The sequence below is a fragment of the Eptesicus fuscus genome, chromosome 5, assembly GCF_027574615.1.
Source record: "Eptesicus fuscus isolate TK198812 chromosome 5, DD_ASM_mEF_20220401, whole genome shotgun sequence".
Classification (NCBI taxonomy): domain Eukaryota; kingdom Metazoa; phylum Chordata; class Mammalia; order Chiroptera; family Vespertilionidae; genus Eptesicus; species Eptesicus fuscus.
In genome coordinates, this window is record NC_072477.1 from 105,154,149 (window position 1) to 105,171,317 (window position 17,169).

Genomic DNA, 17,169 nt, shown 5'->3' on the forward strand with positions numbered 1-17,169 from the left:
CTAGAAACACCATCAGAAAGGATACATCCACCCCTATGTTCATAGCAGCACAATTTACAATAGCTAAGATTTGGAAACAGCCTAAGTGCCCCTCAGCAGATGACTGGATTAGAAAACTATGATACATCTACACCAGGGGTTCTCAAACTTTTTAAACATGGGGCCAGTTCACTGTCCCTCAGACCGTTGGAGGGCCAGACTATAGTTTAAAAAAAAACTATGAACAAATTCCTATGCACACTGCACATATCTTATTTTGAAGTAAAACAACAAAACGGCAAAAACACCCGCATGTGGCCCGCAGGCCGTAGTTTGATGACGCCTGATCTACACGATGGAATACTATGCTCCTTTAAAAAAGAAGGAATTCTTACCATTTGCAGAAGCATGGATGGGACTGGAGAGCATATGCTAAGTGAAATAAGCCAGTCAATGAAAGAAAAATACCACATGATCTCACTCATTTATGGATAATAAAGAACATTATAACCTAATGGACAAAAACATAGATACAGAGGCCCAGAAGCATCAAACAGACTGTCAAATTACAGTGGGAAGGTTGAAGGGGAGGGGGGGAGAGGTAAGAGATCAACCGAAGGACTTGTATGCATGCATATAAGCATAACCAATGGACGCAAGACACTGGGGGGTGAGAGCATATATAGGAGTGGGGTTGGAGGGGCAATGAGGAGATATAGACACATGTAATACCCTAATCAATAAAAAATTTGAAAAAAAATAAATGAATGGGACTATATCAAACTAAAGAGCTTTAGTACAGCAAAAGAAACTGAAAACAAAACAAAATGGCAGCCAGTCAGATGGGAGATGATATCTGCAAACAGTAGCTCTGACAAAGATTTAATTCCCAAAATATACAAAGAACTCATAAAACTCAACACCAAACAAACAACCCGGTCAAAAAGAGATGTGGGGGGTGCGGGAAGAGACTGGACAAAAATCGTACACCTATGGATGAGGACAGTGGAGGGGGGAGGTAAGGGAAGAGGGTGGGGTGGGAACCAGGTGGAGGGGAGCTATGGGGGGGAAAAAAGAGGAACAATTTTAATAACCTGAACAATAAAGATTTATTTAAAAAAATAAAAAGAGCAAAACTAAAAAAAAAAAGTAAAGATAAAAAATTATGAACAAAGTGACAATAAATATATATCTATCAACAAGTGAATCTAAAAATCAAATGAATAAAAAATCTGATTAACAGAATAGAATCAGAGGCATGGAAAGGGAGTAGACTGATAATTCTTGGGGGAAAAGTGGTGTGGGGGGTGCAGGAAGAAATTGGACAAGAAATCTTACACCTATGGGACAGTGGGGGGTGCGAGAGCCTGGGGTGTGGTGGGAACCAGGTGGAGGGGAGCTATGAGGGGGCGGGAAGAGGAACATCTTAATAACCTGAACAATAAAGATCTAAAAAAAAAAAAAGAGGTGGTACATATACACAATGGAATATTTCTCAGCCATAAGAAAGGATGAAATACTGCCATTTGCAACAACATGGATGGATGCTGAGAACATTATGCTAAGTAAAATAAGTCAGTCACAAAACACTAAGAACTATATGTTTTCACTTATATGTGGGATATAAAACTGCAACTGGTGAACACAAACAACAGTGTGATGGTTGCCAGAGGGAAGGGGGTTGGAAAGGAAGGGAGCTCTAATATATGATGACAGAAGATTTTACTTCAGGTGTTAGGCACATGGTGCAATATACAGATCTTGTAACATAGAAACCCACACCTGAAACCTATATGTTCATGTTGACCAATGTCACCCCAATAAATTTAATTAAAAATATATTTTTAATTGATTTTAGGGAAAGGAAGGGGGAGAAACACTGATTTTTTGTTCCCCTTATTTATGTATTCATTGGCTGATTTCTGTATGTGCCAGATTGGGGAATCGAACCTGCAACTTAGGCTTATTGGGATGATGCTCTAACTAACTGAGCTACCCGACCAGGAACATATTCATTATCTTTTCCAGTCACCCGTCCTGCTTCTGTTTGCCATATTCATTTCTGTGACCTTGCATATGTTATTCTTTTTGCCTACAATATCTTTTCCAACCAGTTGGCAGAATCCTGTTTGCCTTTCAGTATCTGGTTTGCAATTCATTTTTGAGAAGTCTCCCTTAAGCTGATTTCATCATCATTTTTTATGCTTTTGTACCACTCAACACATATATTATTTTAGCACTTATCCTATTGAGCGCAGAGGGGCTACTAATATTTTAAAGCACCTAATATATGCTAGACCCTGTACTAATCTTTTGCATGTTTTCTCATTATATCCTCTAATTAATTCTATGTGATAAGTATCATTATAGCCACTGTACACGGAAGGACCTGACATGACAGCTGAAGTCATACGCAGTATTTCAGCAGTGTGATAATTTTTCTCCAATTTGTCCCTATGGCACTGTTAAAATATTCAATTTATGTTGATTGAACAGTCAAATAAATGAACTTAGTGACAATCTCATCCCATAATGAATAGCTCTACAAAGTCTCTCATCTTTCAAAGTCTAGGGTCTGGCCTTCAGTAGAGTACTTTTATTTCCTTATATATATTTTGAATTTGGAATCTCCATTTACTATAAAGAAAAACTTGTATTTTCATTTCTTCCAGCAGTGTTTCCAGGCGTGGGGTGGTTACATTGCAGTTAAGCCGGAAACATAAATGCTGAAATTTGACAGTAATGTTTTTCCTCTGAAAGTTTCTTCAAGTAAATGAGATAATTATTGTAAAGGCAAATTGTATACATTTCTCAATAAGAGTATTCATGTTTAAACATTTTAAAAAGTTAGTAAAAACTACTTCATACCACCTTTTCTTCTTAGTCTGGAATATGATAAAATTTGAAAATTCCAATGTGCCTCTAAGAAAAGCTTAATACCTCAAAATTCTTTTATTTAGACTACAGCCCATATATTTACAACGGTGGTGAGGTCAGTGGTTTAAAAAGTGTGGCCCCAGGACCAGCAGCATCAGCATCAGTTATCACTTGAAAACTTGTTAGAAATGCAAATTATAAGGACCTACCTCAGACCTGCTGAGTCAGTCTATGGGGGTGGGAGCCAAGCAATCTGTGTTTTAACACCCTCCAGTTATTATAATGTTGGAATAATCTGGAGAACCAAAAGGGCAAACCAATTGCACCATTTGGATTCATGGATGTTACCTATAAAGAACTGGTAAATTTTGAAAGAAAGGGCCCATTTACAATCAAAATCTCTGAAAATATAAACTTTATAGTAAGGGGTCTGCCATGTCAAGGGCATGGGCCACCCTCTAGACCATATACAGTGATATGCAGTTGAAGTAGAGTTTCATTCCACAGAGAGAGGCCAAATCATTCCCTGACTCTGCCTTCCAGGATGCAGATAAATATACCACAGACATACTTAATGAGCAGTAAAACCATTTACTATCTGCCATTCCCTCAAAGGTAACTCCAACCATGTGCTGCTAAAATTGCTTCTTTTCTAAGGAAAACACTAACTTACAATATATGCATTTTATTACTACTGAAGTACAACATTCTATCACCCACTTTCAACCACCAATGACAAAGACTATTCTTTCCAGGAATACATTTATAACCACTATTTTACTTGCTTTGTTATTATATGGGTTTAAGGAAAACAGGAAATTTTCTAGCATTTTGACAACTATTTGTCATAAGTATTTGAGATATATGAAAAACTTATTTTAGTAAAGAATATATACAAAACCTCCTGCCATTTAAAAAATATATATATTTTATTGATTTTTTACTGAGAGGAAGAGAGAGAGATAGAGAGTTAGAAACATCGATCAGCTGCCTCTTGCACACGCCCTACTGGGGATGTGCCCGCAACCAAGGTACATGCCCTTGACCGGAATCGAACCTGGGACCCTTCAGTCCCCAGGCCGACGCTCTATCCACTGAGCCAAACCGGTTTTGGCCTTCCTGGCATTTTGCTAGAAAAAGGGAAGGCATTAACTGTTTACCTCATTTTTACTTATACTTTTCTAAAGAAAAGCTGGTGAGAGAAACTACCCTATCATCAGGTTGCTGTATTTGCCAGAGAAAAGACCAAACCTGGGAGAGAAGGTTAATTATAAGTCAAGGGGGAGGAACACTCAGAATCAGATGAATGGAATACTCAGGTCATATCTTTGATTTTACTGAGTTGTACAGTTGAAACCTGTACCCCAATAAATTCAATTAAACAAGAAATATATTGTAAACTATGGGTACATCCATACACAGGCATGTACGTACACCCATTCTTATTAGAGAATATATTAAAATTATTTCTAACTTGCAAAAGAATAGTAAAAAGGACAGGGGATATAAGGAAATCATCCGTTTACTACAAATGTGGTATAACTATTTCTTGTTTTTATTGGTAAGTCAGTAATTTTGCTCATAATATAAGTGAGAAAGAAAAAAAACTAAGTTTCCTAAACATGAATGTTCATTTGAATGATTACAAGTAAAAATATAAAAATTTTGTTTGATCTTGTGTTCATTAACAATGCATCATTATTGGATGATTCAGACTTTAGAGGGAGTCAAATCAGGGTTTGAATTCTAACTGACAACTACTAGCTATATGAATTTGACCAATTATTAACTTCCCAGATGTTGTGTTTCCTCATCTGAAGAGTACAACTAATTTGTAGGGCTGTTGTAAGTATTTGAGATAAATATTTGGGATGTGGCTTAGAGAAGATGATCAATAAACAGTTATTAAAATATGAAAGAAAACTAATGCCTAGAGAATTGATGTGGGTGTATAATCTGCCCAACTGAAGATTATAACTTTGGGTCTCAGTATCAATAACCAACTTTTGTTTCACTTACATGTTAAATAACTATGAATTGCAACCCTCCCTTCCATAACACTCGGGAGAAGGGCAGAGACAGCAATAAAACACAGATATTCCCTTAAAATAACATACTGCACATAGAGATAACACTTGGAGAGGGAAAGACCACCACCACCTTTTATTCACTTAATCCTGTTTTTTCCTCATACTATCATAGCACTTCAAAGTAACATATTTATTGCTATTAAGGTATTATAGATTTGCTTTTCTACGTTAAAGCTCCTCTGTAGTCACCAAATGTAACAGGATACTTTAGCTAAAGATCAGGGCGATAAACCTTGTTCAGTGCAATAAGAGCACTTTAATAATATTCTAATCTTGGAATGCAGTTATAAAGATTGAGCCCCTATGTGCTACTTACAAACAAAAACTGCTCTTATGCAATCTTAAAGATATAAAAAATTTAGCACTTGAAAACGTGTAATTTCCACATTCTGCTAGTCTATTTTACTTACCTGAGAGTTTTTTTAGGAATCTGTGATGGAGAAGAATAACTCCTTTTCTTCTCCTCTGAGACCTGTAGTAACGCATCCTGTGTTCCACCCTTCTCCATGATTGCTGACTGGTCTGCTCTGGCCTTACTTTGATCTACACTGAGCTGGCCTTTGGCAGGGTCACACCTGTACATGAAGATGATGGCTGGCTTCTCACTGGACTCTCCTTTTGCCTCTGTGAACCAGTGTTGGTGCTGAACTGGAGGAGGGGGCAGCATGTGGATGACTGTGCCATCCAGACCCACCAGTTTCCCTTTCTCACGTTCTTTCTCTTTGTCGTCCTCCTCATCTGTTTTCCGACGACGGAAGAAACTTTTAAATGATATCCAGCGTTTAGGTTTTGCATCAGCTGCCCGCCTGCTGCCTTCAGAGTGCAAAACGGATTCAGCTTCTGTTGACCTGGTAGGGCTGGTTGGCTTCGTCCAGTTGGTGAAATGCTTCTGCAAAAGGTTACTTGCATGGTAAGGGGAGGACGTAGAACGTGGTGGAGGAAAAGGAGGTGATGGCTCACTCTGGGGGTTAATCACTAACTTGGAGGGAGAGGTTGTGACTTGCTTTGCCAGTGGATCTTTCTGTACTTTAGTGGTAAGATTTTCTGTGGTCTGAGGTGCTTCATGCTCACCACTGGACTGAGATGGAAAGAGAGATTTCGGTCGGACTGGTGTATTTTTAGCAACATCAACCTCTGGAGGAATTGCATAAAGCTCTTCCACACTGCAAGTTTTAAGGCCTGACTGGGACATTTCTGGAGGGGACTGTGGAGGTTGGATAGAAGCCACAATCTGAGAAAGCACTATACTTGCTTTCTCCTTGTTGCTGCTGCCACTGCCCACCATCTGAGACTCCTGAGTGCCTTCCGTTCTGGCAACAGGTTCTTGAGTGGTTCTCTGGATCTTAGTTGGGGAGCTGTGGCTAGAACTACAGCTTCTCTGTGGGGAAGACAGACCTCTGTTAAGACAGCTGTTAAACTCCTGGACCTTCTGAGCCACTGAGCCCCTTTTACATTCTGTGCTATTTGAAAACCCTTTAGCTTGGGGACAGTCAGTGGGATTGCCAGTGGTGTCATCAGACACTTTGCTTGAAGTTTCTATTTCTTCATAAGTATGGCTTATCATACTTGTGTTTTTTTCCTTCACTGAAAGTTCTCCACTTGTTCCAAGAAAACTTTTATAAATGGCTAGATTGTCATATGCATTTGGATTAATTACAATGGGAACTTTGATAGCATTTTTGGAACTCCGAGCATAAGTTGGCTCGTCGTGAATGATAATTGGAAAAGGAGGCATACCAGCATTGTTATAACTATTAAATTTTATTTCAGACAAATTAGGTGACTTAACAGGGATGGTTTTAGAGGAAACATTTGCAGCAATGGGTGAAGTAGGTGCTGATTTGTGACAGTTTTTCCTTGGAGGGACATTTGATCCAGTTCCGCCACTAATTAATTCCACCTTAGGTATCTTTTGTCGTGGACTGGTACTGGATGTCCATACTTCCTGGTATCGAATTGCACTGGATTTTTGGAAATGGGCACTTATTTGTCCTGATGTTGATATAGGTGATGTCACTGGAGAGTTTGGAGTAGAAGATGAGCTTTTTGACTTGGGGCTGTTAACAGGCCCCTCAAGGTGCTCACTAGCCATCGCTGCTGACACGTCTACAACAGTATATGGCTTGCACAACGGCTGCTCAAGGTTCACTATGCGGTAAGGCTTTGCTTGCTCTTGTACAGGAATGAGGTTTATGATTACTGCTTGCCCAGCAGTATCTGTAGAGGCTTTTCTTTCTTGCTTCTCAGTTTGTACAGCAATCTTGCCATCTTTCTCTTCTAATCGGAGAGCAAGGACTGCTTTGTGTGTCTCTGGAATTTTATCTGAGCCTTTGGATGCTTGTGATGAATCCTCTTGATGGTTACCAGAGAGACTTTCATAATTGGGCTCACTTTCCTTCATGTCCTTAGAATCTCCTTGGGTACCAGGAGATACTCCCCCATCACAGATCTTCTGGGATAAACTACTGGCTGTCTCAGAACGTGATTCTTCTGCTAAAGAAGAATCTGGTGATGGGGAGTCAGATGATGCCATGCTCTGAATGCTTCCTGGTCCACAGGAGACCACAGAATTCTCTTCATAACCATTCAGGATTTCATCATAACTGTCATCATAGTCTACAGCACAGATTCTCTGCAGAGACTTATTCCGCAGAGGAACAGTATTCCACTTTTTGTCCACGTAGAATCGAACAGGAGACAAAGTGTTTGCCCTAAAGTTAGCGAATCGAGGTTGCCCTCTCATACGAATCTCCATGGCCAACAGCTCTTCATCACTTTCATCCCAGCTTTCATGTTCCTCTTCCATGTTACTGAAAAGTGCATCTTCCTCACACTCCTCTCCACTAGAAAACTCTGGGTAACAGAACTGGCCCCCTTCATTACTGATCACTTCTGTGCTCCCACTCAGAATAACATGCTTGCCCTGAGTATCCTTTATCCCACCCATCATGCAACTTGGTGGAAGCTTTCTTTCCAATGATCGTTTATAGCAATCATTTATTCTTCCTAAGAATATTTCTTTGGCATTTGTTTCATTTACTCTTATCTGAGGAGTAGTATCCAAGCCTGCTATCTCCTTCAACATTTCAGTTAGCCCATTATTGTTATTTGATATCTTCTTTGCACTGTCATTATTGCCAAAAGGTTTAGAAACATGGCTAACTCCTTCAATATCATCTTCATGATTATTATTATTGAGTGGTTTCTGATTGAAGGCTGTCCTATTTCGGTTCCTCTCTATAATGACAGGTATGTTCTCACAGCGTCCTTGGATGTTAAGCTCACCATATACACTTTGCCCATCTGCCACCATCATAGTGGGCTTCACAGCTATAGTGGGTTTTTTAGCAACAGGAGGCCGGAAATTTGCAGTGTTCCTGATATGGTGGTTGTTACTGTGATTGGCATTAGTTTTCACATGGCTGTGGGTGATGGCTGTCTTCTCAGGGTCAGGAGGGAGCTTGTGCAAGCTTTTAGGTTTAAAGCAATTCTTGCATTCACCAGGTTTCCAAACGTGCTCAGTAAAGGTGTTACAGGCAGACATTTTAGAAAATCGAACTTCACATACAATGCTTCCCTTTCAGTGCATGGCAAAACTTTCAACTGTATCTAGCAGCTCTTGATCTGTAAGGGGGGGAAAAAAAAGAAAATCTGAATGGAAAAGGCACTATGAGGCTTTCCATGATGAATAATTTGAAAAAAACTGGCTCTGGTCCTTAAATTAAAAGATTGAGAGGAAAAACTAATAAACTCCTTTTAGTCAATCAGCATTTTGGAAAGTTATTAAACTATAATTTTATGCACTCTCATCAAACCGTATCTAATCTTTTGTTTGATGTCTCTGTGGCAATGATACTCTGACTTTCCCCTCCTGGAAATGCCTTTCAAACATCTATCCACCAACATATCTGACACTTCTTAGTATATTGTGGGTTCCTTTTCTTCTACTGACCCCTTTACATTTTGGGTATCTCATAGACTCCTCAAACTCAATGCATTAAAAACTAACCCTCTGGTTATCACTTTTATCAACTCTAAGTAACTATTCTATTCTAGCCAGCCCACTTCTACCCCCAAGGCCACCTTCTTCCTCTGTCTTTTATTCTAGTTCAATTAATGCCATCCACCTAGATAGCTAAACTTCAACCTTCAGATCATTCTTGACACATCTCCCCTCACTTCTAACACCACATCCTACTAACTCACTAAATTAGTCTTCCCAATTTCATCTATTACATTTCAACTAGAACTTATTCTTGCCATTACCAAACACTGAGTAGTTATTTTGCCTAGATTCCTGCAATAGGCTGTTAACTGATCTTCATGTCTGTAGTCTCACCCCATTCCAATCTAACCTCTCTACCCTTGTTATTCAAACAGTGGTCCTCAGTCAAGTAGTATCAGCCTCAACTTGGAGCTTGTTAGAAAGGCAGTATCTTAGATCTACTGAATCAAAATCTGCATTTTAATGATATTCTCAGGTGATTTCACTGTTCTATACTACGATTGGATTTAACTTTCTAAAATGCTAATATGATCATCTTTTTACCTAGCTTAACTATTCTGTGGCTCAATCTTACCTACTGCATTGACTACTAAATGTCAGTGTGCAGACTGGAGTTTCCTAGCTAAATAAGAACCACCTGGGAAACCACCCTAGCCATATCTAGTCAATCTCTGAGGGATGAGACTAGGAATCTGATTTTTAAAGTAAGTTCTCCAGGCAATTCTGGGTGTATTGGAACCTCTAGTTACTGGATGGAATACAAGCCCCTTAGACTGTCTCCTTTCTAGTCTTACATCTTGAAAATTAAGTAGTCTTATCAAACTCTAAATCCCACTGGGCTACTTATTTCTCCATGGTACTATCAAAGCCACTTAGACATACCTCCATTTACAATCACTTTTAATTGTAACTGTTGCCTCATTTCAAGAAGTTTTTGAACTTCTTTAAGGCCTAGGCTATATCATATTCATCTCTATATATCTAGCATAAGGAGCTGAATAAATACTGATTGATTAAAGTGCCAGTTTAAAAGTTAATTTTTTAAAATGAATCTTGTGACTCTCTTGTCTTAGGCACATAGTTGCAGACCTTCCCCCACGATATCATTAGTCTTACGTTTCTACTTTAGATATTATAATGAAGTTGGCAGAAGGTATGCAATGTAAGAACCATTTTAGCTGGAAAATTTAACTTCATTCATGTACAGCGACAGGATCCTTGCTTTGGTCAGAAAACTAGCCTTTTTGTCAAGTTTCAGCATGTTTATTAGGAAGGAAAAAATATTTTCTTTAACAAATATAAACAAAACTAAGTTCCTTGTAAACAATACTCATAGTCCTAGCTGGTTTGGCTCAGTGGATAGAGCCTTGGCCTGTGGACCAAAGGGTCCCAGGTTAGATTCCGGTCAAGGGCACGTATCTTGGTTGCAGGCTCCTCCCTGGCCCAGGCCCTGGTAGGGGCTTGTGCAGGAGGCAACCAATCGATGTGTTTCTCTCATACAGATGTTTCACTCTGTCTTTCCCTCTCTCTTCCACTCTCCCTGAAAATCAATGGAAAAATATCCTGCGTGAGGAGTAATAAAAAACAACAACAACAACAACACACACACACACACAAAAAAAAAAAACACCCAAAAAACGATACTCATAAAGTACAGACTTAAAGATCAAAGAATTCCATACAGAGAGCCCAACCACCTAGCAAAATTCTAAGTTCATGATTTGCTGAAGATCACTGAACTGCTCTTTTTAATAAGGTTAAAATATACATATTTAAAGTGTTTATTTAAAATTTTATTTACTCTTTCAAGTATTCTAAAAGCTATACCCCTTAATTGATAAAACCATTTCCTGCTAGTCTAAGACTAGAACATTTTGAATAAGGTGAAGAACAGCATAAAATTAGGCTAAATTTAGCCCAGATCATTCAGAGCTTTTAGGCTTTTAAAGATTAGAGTTTATCCTAAGAGCAGTGTGAAGCCACTAAAGGGTTTTAAACTGAGGAAACAACATGATACAATCTGCATTTTAAAAAAGATGGCTCTAACCAAAAAACATGAAACACTTAGGTATAAATTTAACAAAATATGTGCAAATTCTAAAATCTATAGGCAGAAAACTACAGATGATAAAAGATATCAAAGATCTAAATAAATCTAGAGATATACCAGTTCTCTTAATATTGTTAAGATGTCAATTGTACCCAAAGTAGATTAAACATAATTCCAACAAAATTCTGAGCAGGATTTTTTGTACAAATCAATAAGCTAATTAAAAATTTATATGGAGAAGCAAAGGAACTAGAATAGCCAAAACAATTTTGGAAAAGAACGAAGTTGAAGATTCAGGTTGCCTGATTTCAATACTTAGCACAAAGCTACAATAATCTTGACAACATGGTGTAGGCCAAGGATAGAAACATAGAATACGGAAGTGAGGTAAGCAAATTACAGATCATAGAACAAATCTAGCCTATTTATTGCCTGTTTTTATATGTTCCTAAGATAAGGGTGCTTTTAAATTTGTATATATGGTTGAAAAAATAAAAATAATCTTTAGTGACAAGTGAAAATTATAGGAAATTCAAATTTTAGTACCTATAAATAAATCTCTATTGGAACATATCTAGACTCATTTACTTACATTGTCTATGGCAAATTTTATGCCACAGTGAAGAGTTGAATAGCTATGACAGACTGCATGTGGCTCTTTCATCACTTTGTAGTGCTTTTCAGCACTCTACAAATTGCAGCATTTCCACTGCTACATGTATCACCTTTGTGAAAAGATATTTTTCAAAGATAAAAATATGTAAAATTTTATTATAAATATGCATTACTAGATGAACATTTGTATTCAATTTTGATGAGAAGGAACACTAATTTTGAACCCTTATTAAGCAAAATGTTATCCCCACCAATTCCATTCTTCTTATTAGTAAAGCTGTGTTACAAAATTGTACTCAATTATTATATTTGTAATTGAACTTATTGGGATACATTGATTAATAAAATTACACAGGTTTCATCTATACAATTCTACAATGCATCATCTGTAGATTGTATTGCACGTTTATCAGTTATTATATTTTAAATTCTGTCAAAAATTCATGGAAATTTGTTTTCTCTCTTGTTACACAAGTATCTACATAATATCTTGGATTTTGCCTTTTGACTTACGAAACCTAAAGTATTTACTATTTGGTGCTTTTCAGAAAAAGTTTGTTAATCCCTGACATAGATCACAGCAGACACAGAACAGAATACAGTCCAGAAACAGACCCATGCAAATATAGGCTACTGATTTTTGACAAAGGTGAAAAGAATATTCTTTTCAATAAATTTGCTAGAACAACTAGATATCCATAAGCAACAAAATCAATCTTGATCTCACATCCCATGAACAAAAATGAACTCAAAATGGATCACAGATCTAAGGATAAAATGTAAAGCTTTAAACTATTAGAACAGGAGAGAATCTTTGTAACTAGAGGTTAGGCAGAGTTCTTAGATACAACATGAAAAGACTGGTCCATAAAAGAAAAGAATAAATTACACTTCATCAAAATGAAAAAAAAATGTTTGCTCTGATGTACTGATAAATGAATAAGAAGACAAGCCACAGACAAGATTTTTTTTTTTTGCAAAGTATATATCTGACTTTGTATCCATCTATACTAATAATAGAGGAATATGCAAATTGTCTGGGATGCTGCCACAGTAACAGTAATGGCCAAACAGCAGGCTGCGTGGGGTGACCAGGCCAGCTGGGGGGTTAGTGAGGGATGACCAAACAACTGAACAGCAGGCTGCATGGGGCGACCAACCCAGCAGGGGGTTAGTGAGGGACAACCAAATGACTGAACAGCAGGCTGTGTGGGGTGACCAGGCTGGCAGGAGGGGCAGTTGGGAGTGACCAGGCCAGCGGGGGGGGGGGGGGCAGTTGGGGGCAACCAGGCTGGCAGGGGGGCAGTGAGGAATGACCAGGCCGGCAGGGGGGGAAGTTAGGGGCAACCAGGCCAGCAGAGGGGGGCAGTAAGGGGTGATGAAGCCAGCAAGCAGAGGCAGTTAGGGGTGACCAGGCTGGCAGGGGGGGGGAAGTTAGGGGCAATCTGGCAGGCAGGCAGGTGAGCAGTTAGGAGCCAGCAGTCCCAGATTGTGAGAGGGATGTTCGACTGCCGGTTTAGGCCCGATCCCTGGGATCGGGCCTAAACCGGCAGTCAGACATCCCCTGAGGGGTTCTGGATTGGAGAAGGTGCAGGCTGTTCTGAGGGTACACCCCCTCCCCTGTGTATGAATTTCATGCACCGGGCCTCTAGTAATATATAAAAAACTTTAAAAACCCAAAAAAATAAATATATCTAATAAAAAATACACAAAAGACTTAAGTATACACTTCATGAAAAATATATGGATCTCAATAAACCTGTGAAAGATGCTAAATATCATTAAGTCATATGGGAATGTACATTGAAACTATAATGAGCTACCACAATACATGTATTACAATGGTTAAAATAAATTAAAACAAAACTGGTGCTAGGGAGAATATAGAACAATTGAAACTCTCATATAGTACTAGTGGGAGTGTAAATGGTTCAGCCACTGTAAAAAAAAGTTTGGTAGTTTCTTATTAAGTTAAATATAAACTTTCCATGGAACATAGCAATCTAACTTCTATGTATTTTCCCCAAGACAAATGGAAACAATCCAAATATTGTATGGTAGTGGTGATATGACTGCATACTTTTGTCAAAACTCAGAGCTGTACATTAAATAAAAGGAGATTTTTACTATATATAAATCAAACCTCAATAAATCTGTCCTAAAAAATAAAAGACAGCTCTGGCTACTGTATGAAAACAAACGCAAAGAACAGGCCCCAGGAGGCCAGGAGACTGTTTAAAGAGCTGTTGTGGGCAAAAGAAGGTATGACAAGGATCTGGATTAGGATTTGGCACCAGAGAAAGAGAGAAAACTAGATGCAGGAATAACTGCATTTAGAGCAAGGTTTTAGGTATATATATTTGAATGATTTGTGAGGCCACGTACTGAAATAAACAATGTTGGAGGAGGTATAACTTTGAGAGAGGCGAGTATTAGTTCATATTTTTGTCAGCCTGCAAGAAATAGAGCAAGCAATTGAATTAGAATTCTGAAGCACAGAAAGGAATTCTGATGTTCTTACCTGTTTGGGAATTATTAATATAGAAATATCTAGGCCAAAAAGAAAATAGAGAGTGAGCTGGAGAGGGGGCGGTGGTAGGTGAACCAGGAAGAAGAGGATAACTCCAAAGAAAACTCAAAAATAACAGCCATAAGTGTGATGAAACAGAAGTCACACGAGTTTTCATTACAGGGTTGAAGACAACTATGCAGATGATGCTGAGAGGTAACGTAGAATGAGGGTTTAAATGTGCCCACAAGTCTTTAATGTGAGCTCACTGGTGATCTCAGCATGTACTATTCCCGTGCAGTGGTGGGGATAGAAAGCAGATGGAGTCTAAGGGTGAGGAGATATGAGAGAGTAATTGTAGACAACTTTTAAAAGTTTAGGTGAAAAGTGGAAGAAAGAGCTGGAAGTATGAAGAGGTGTCTAGAAATTCCTTATTTAAGAGGGAAAACTATATGATGTTGAATGCTAATACTGGTGGAGTGGCTGAAAAGACAGGAAAGAGGTTGAGATAATCATAAGACTCAGAATGTTAAAACTGACAGGCCCCTAGGTCAATCTTTTTGTTTTATGGACTAGGGAAAACTGAAGCCCAGAAAGACCAACATAGTGAATGAAAAAGACCCAGAACTGAGACTCAAGATTATAATGGTTTGTTTTAAATATTTTTCTTTTTTATATATGATTTTTAAATTTTGTTATATATGCTCACTGTGAAAAATAAGAAAAGCATAAATAAAGTAGAAATAGTGTGTAATCCTATTATTCAGAAGCAACTTCTATTAACATTTGGGGTAGTTCCTGTCAGTCACCCAAAATTAAAATATATATCTTGTATATTGCCTGTCTACTCAGCACTATGTGGCACTGAAAACAAAAGAATAAGAAATCCTGGTCTACTATCTTGTTAACCAAGTTAAATCCACTGCTGATGACAGAGATTAAATTTTCTCTTGATAAGTAGCACAATATATTTTATTTTCCTAGGACTGTAAATAAATAGTAAAAGAATTCCTCCATTTGAGTGCAAGTAAGAAATGGCTATTGAGTTGATTAGCAGCTATAATATTACCCATAGCATAGCCAAGTGAAATTCACTGGGAACACAATTAGTTTATGTCAGTGCTGTGCGCAATAGAAAGCCATCAATAAAATGGAGACCTTGGATTTGACCTTCTTTTACAACTTCTGTGTACATCTGTATTCATGCTGCTATAAAACCCAAGAGATGAACCAAACACTTTTAGCAAGCACCAGATTGAGCTGCTGTCTACGCCAGTAAGACTTAATGATGAGGGCTTCATTTTTCAATACTAACATTGCTTGGAGACAAACGATTTTAACTTGTAATGGCTCTTCCAAAGAGAAGCTATATCAGCTGTAGCTCTGTCCAAAGAGCAATGCTTGGGCTTTACTGCCTTTGTCAAACGACTTCAATGGCAATAACTAGCAGCTATGCCTGCTCAATTCTGATACCCCACAAACAGGAAACTCTGGTCACCAAAGTTATGATTGAGAAAGAAAAAAAATGTCTCCCAAGGCACTTAAGCAAAGGAAATAAGACAGTCTACCATGGAGTTTTTTGTTTATTTGCCAAAACAGGTTTGATATGAAGACAGAAATGGAATGTTTGATAAGAAAAGCTCATCTGCCTCTATATTTCTTAAAATCTCAGTCAATCCTTGGATGAAATGCAGACAGGAGAGTTTAATGGCTGAAGCTGCCCCTAGAAACTAGCCAGGATTTCATAATCGAAAACCCAATTTCATATTTGACAGTTCTCAAGACCAAAACCCTTCAGGCTATAGATGAAACTATTCAAAAGTAGCCTATTTCACTTCAAGTCATGACAGCTTTTTAAGAACTTAGTACTGTTTTATAGTCTCTCTACTGCTATATAATGACAATAGTTTGCTTCTAGTCCAACAGTTTAGAGCAGATTTGATACAAAATAGTCAAATCCACAATGGATTTTAATCTTGGAAAAAGCAGGCTGGCAGAAAGAGCTGAACTCCTTTGGCTGATTTCCTTTTCCAAGTCAACGAAGAGGGAGAGAGTGCGTAGGTGGCATATTAAACACCAGATACAGAGCATTTCCTAAAGGCACCTAAGAAGAATCTATACTAATAAAAGGGTAATATGCTAACTAGACCAAACGTCTTCCGGACGACCAGCTGCACTTCCTTCCTGACAAAGCCGGGCCCGGGCAAAGCCACCTGACAGCGGTACCCGGCACCAGCGATCTGCGGCTGGCTATGGCCCGGGAGATGGAGAAGCCGCCCGCCCCGCAGTCCCGGGCACCAGTGCCTACAGCTGGCTGCGGCCTGGAAGACAGACAGGCTGCCTGCCCCACGGTCCTGGGTTGCAGCCAGCCAGAGAAGATGCCCGCCCTGTGGTCACGCGCCAGTGCCTGCGGCCCGGGAGAAGCCATCTGCCCATTGTCCCCTGAGGCTGCAGCTGGCCCGGGCAAAGCCGGCCTGGGTCCCGGGTGCCTGTGGCCAGCCAGAGGGAGGGAAGCCCGGGTCCCAGGTGCCTGCAGCCAGCTGGAGGAGGGAATTCTGGGTCCCGGGTGCAGGGTCAAGGCAGAGGTGGTTAGGGGCAATCAAGCCAGCAGAGGAACAGTTAGGGGCGATCAGGCTGGCAGGCAGAAGCGGTTTGGGGCAGTCAGTCAGGCAGGCAGGCAGGCGAGCGGTTAGGAGCCAGTGGTCCCGGATTGTGAGAGGGATGTCCAACCACTGACAGTCGGACATTCCCTGGAAGGGTCCCAGATTGGAGAGGGTGCAGGCCTGGCTGAGGGACATCCCCCTGTGCATGAATTTTGTGCACCGGGACACTAGTCCTATCTAGTAAAAGAGTAACATGCAAATTGACCATACATCTGCTACAACCACAAGTCACGCCCAAAAGCCAATCAGGAGCGAATATGCAAATAAACCCAACCAAGATGGCTGCAGCCACAGAGAGCAGGAGGGAGGCGTGGGTTTCCCCGGCAATGGAGGAAGCCAAGCTTTCCACGCACCATGGCGGGCCCAGGCCTCCACTCAAG

General features: G+C 39.5%; 1 protein-coding gene across 1 annotated transcript in view; it reads right to left on the reverse strand.

The window, feature by feature from the left end:
- PEAK1 (pseudopodium enriched atypical kinase 1) overlaps nt 1-8,541 on the reverse strand; it is a 117,175-nt gene extending 108,634 nt beyond the window's left edge. Inside the window, exon 1 of the mRNA XM_028138082.2 lies at nt 5,357-8,541. Coding sequence (XP_027993883.2) covers nt 5,357-8,490 — 3,134 coding nt within the window. The 5' untranslated portion in view covers nt 8,491-8,541. The remainder of the gene's footprint in view (nt 1-5,356) is intronic.
- Between the last annotated feature and the right edge of the window lie 8,628 nt (nt 8,542-17,169).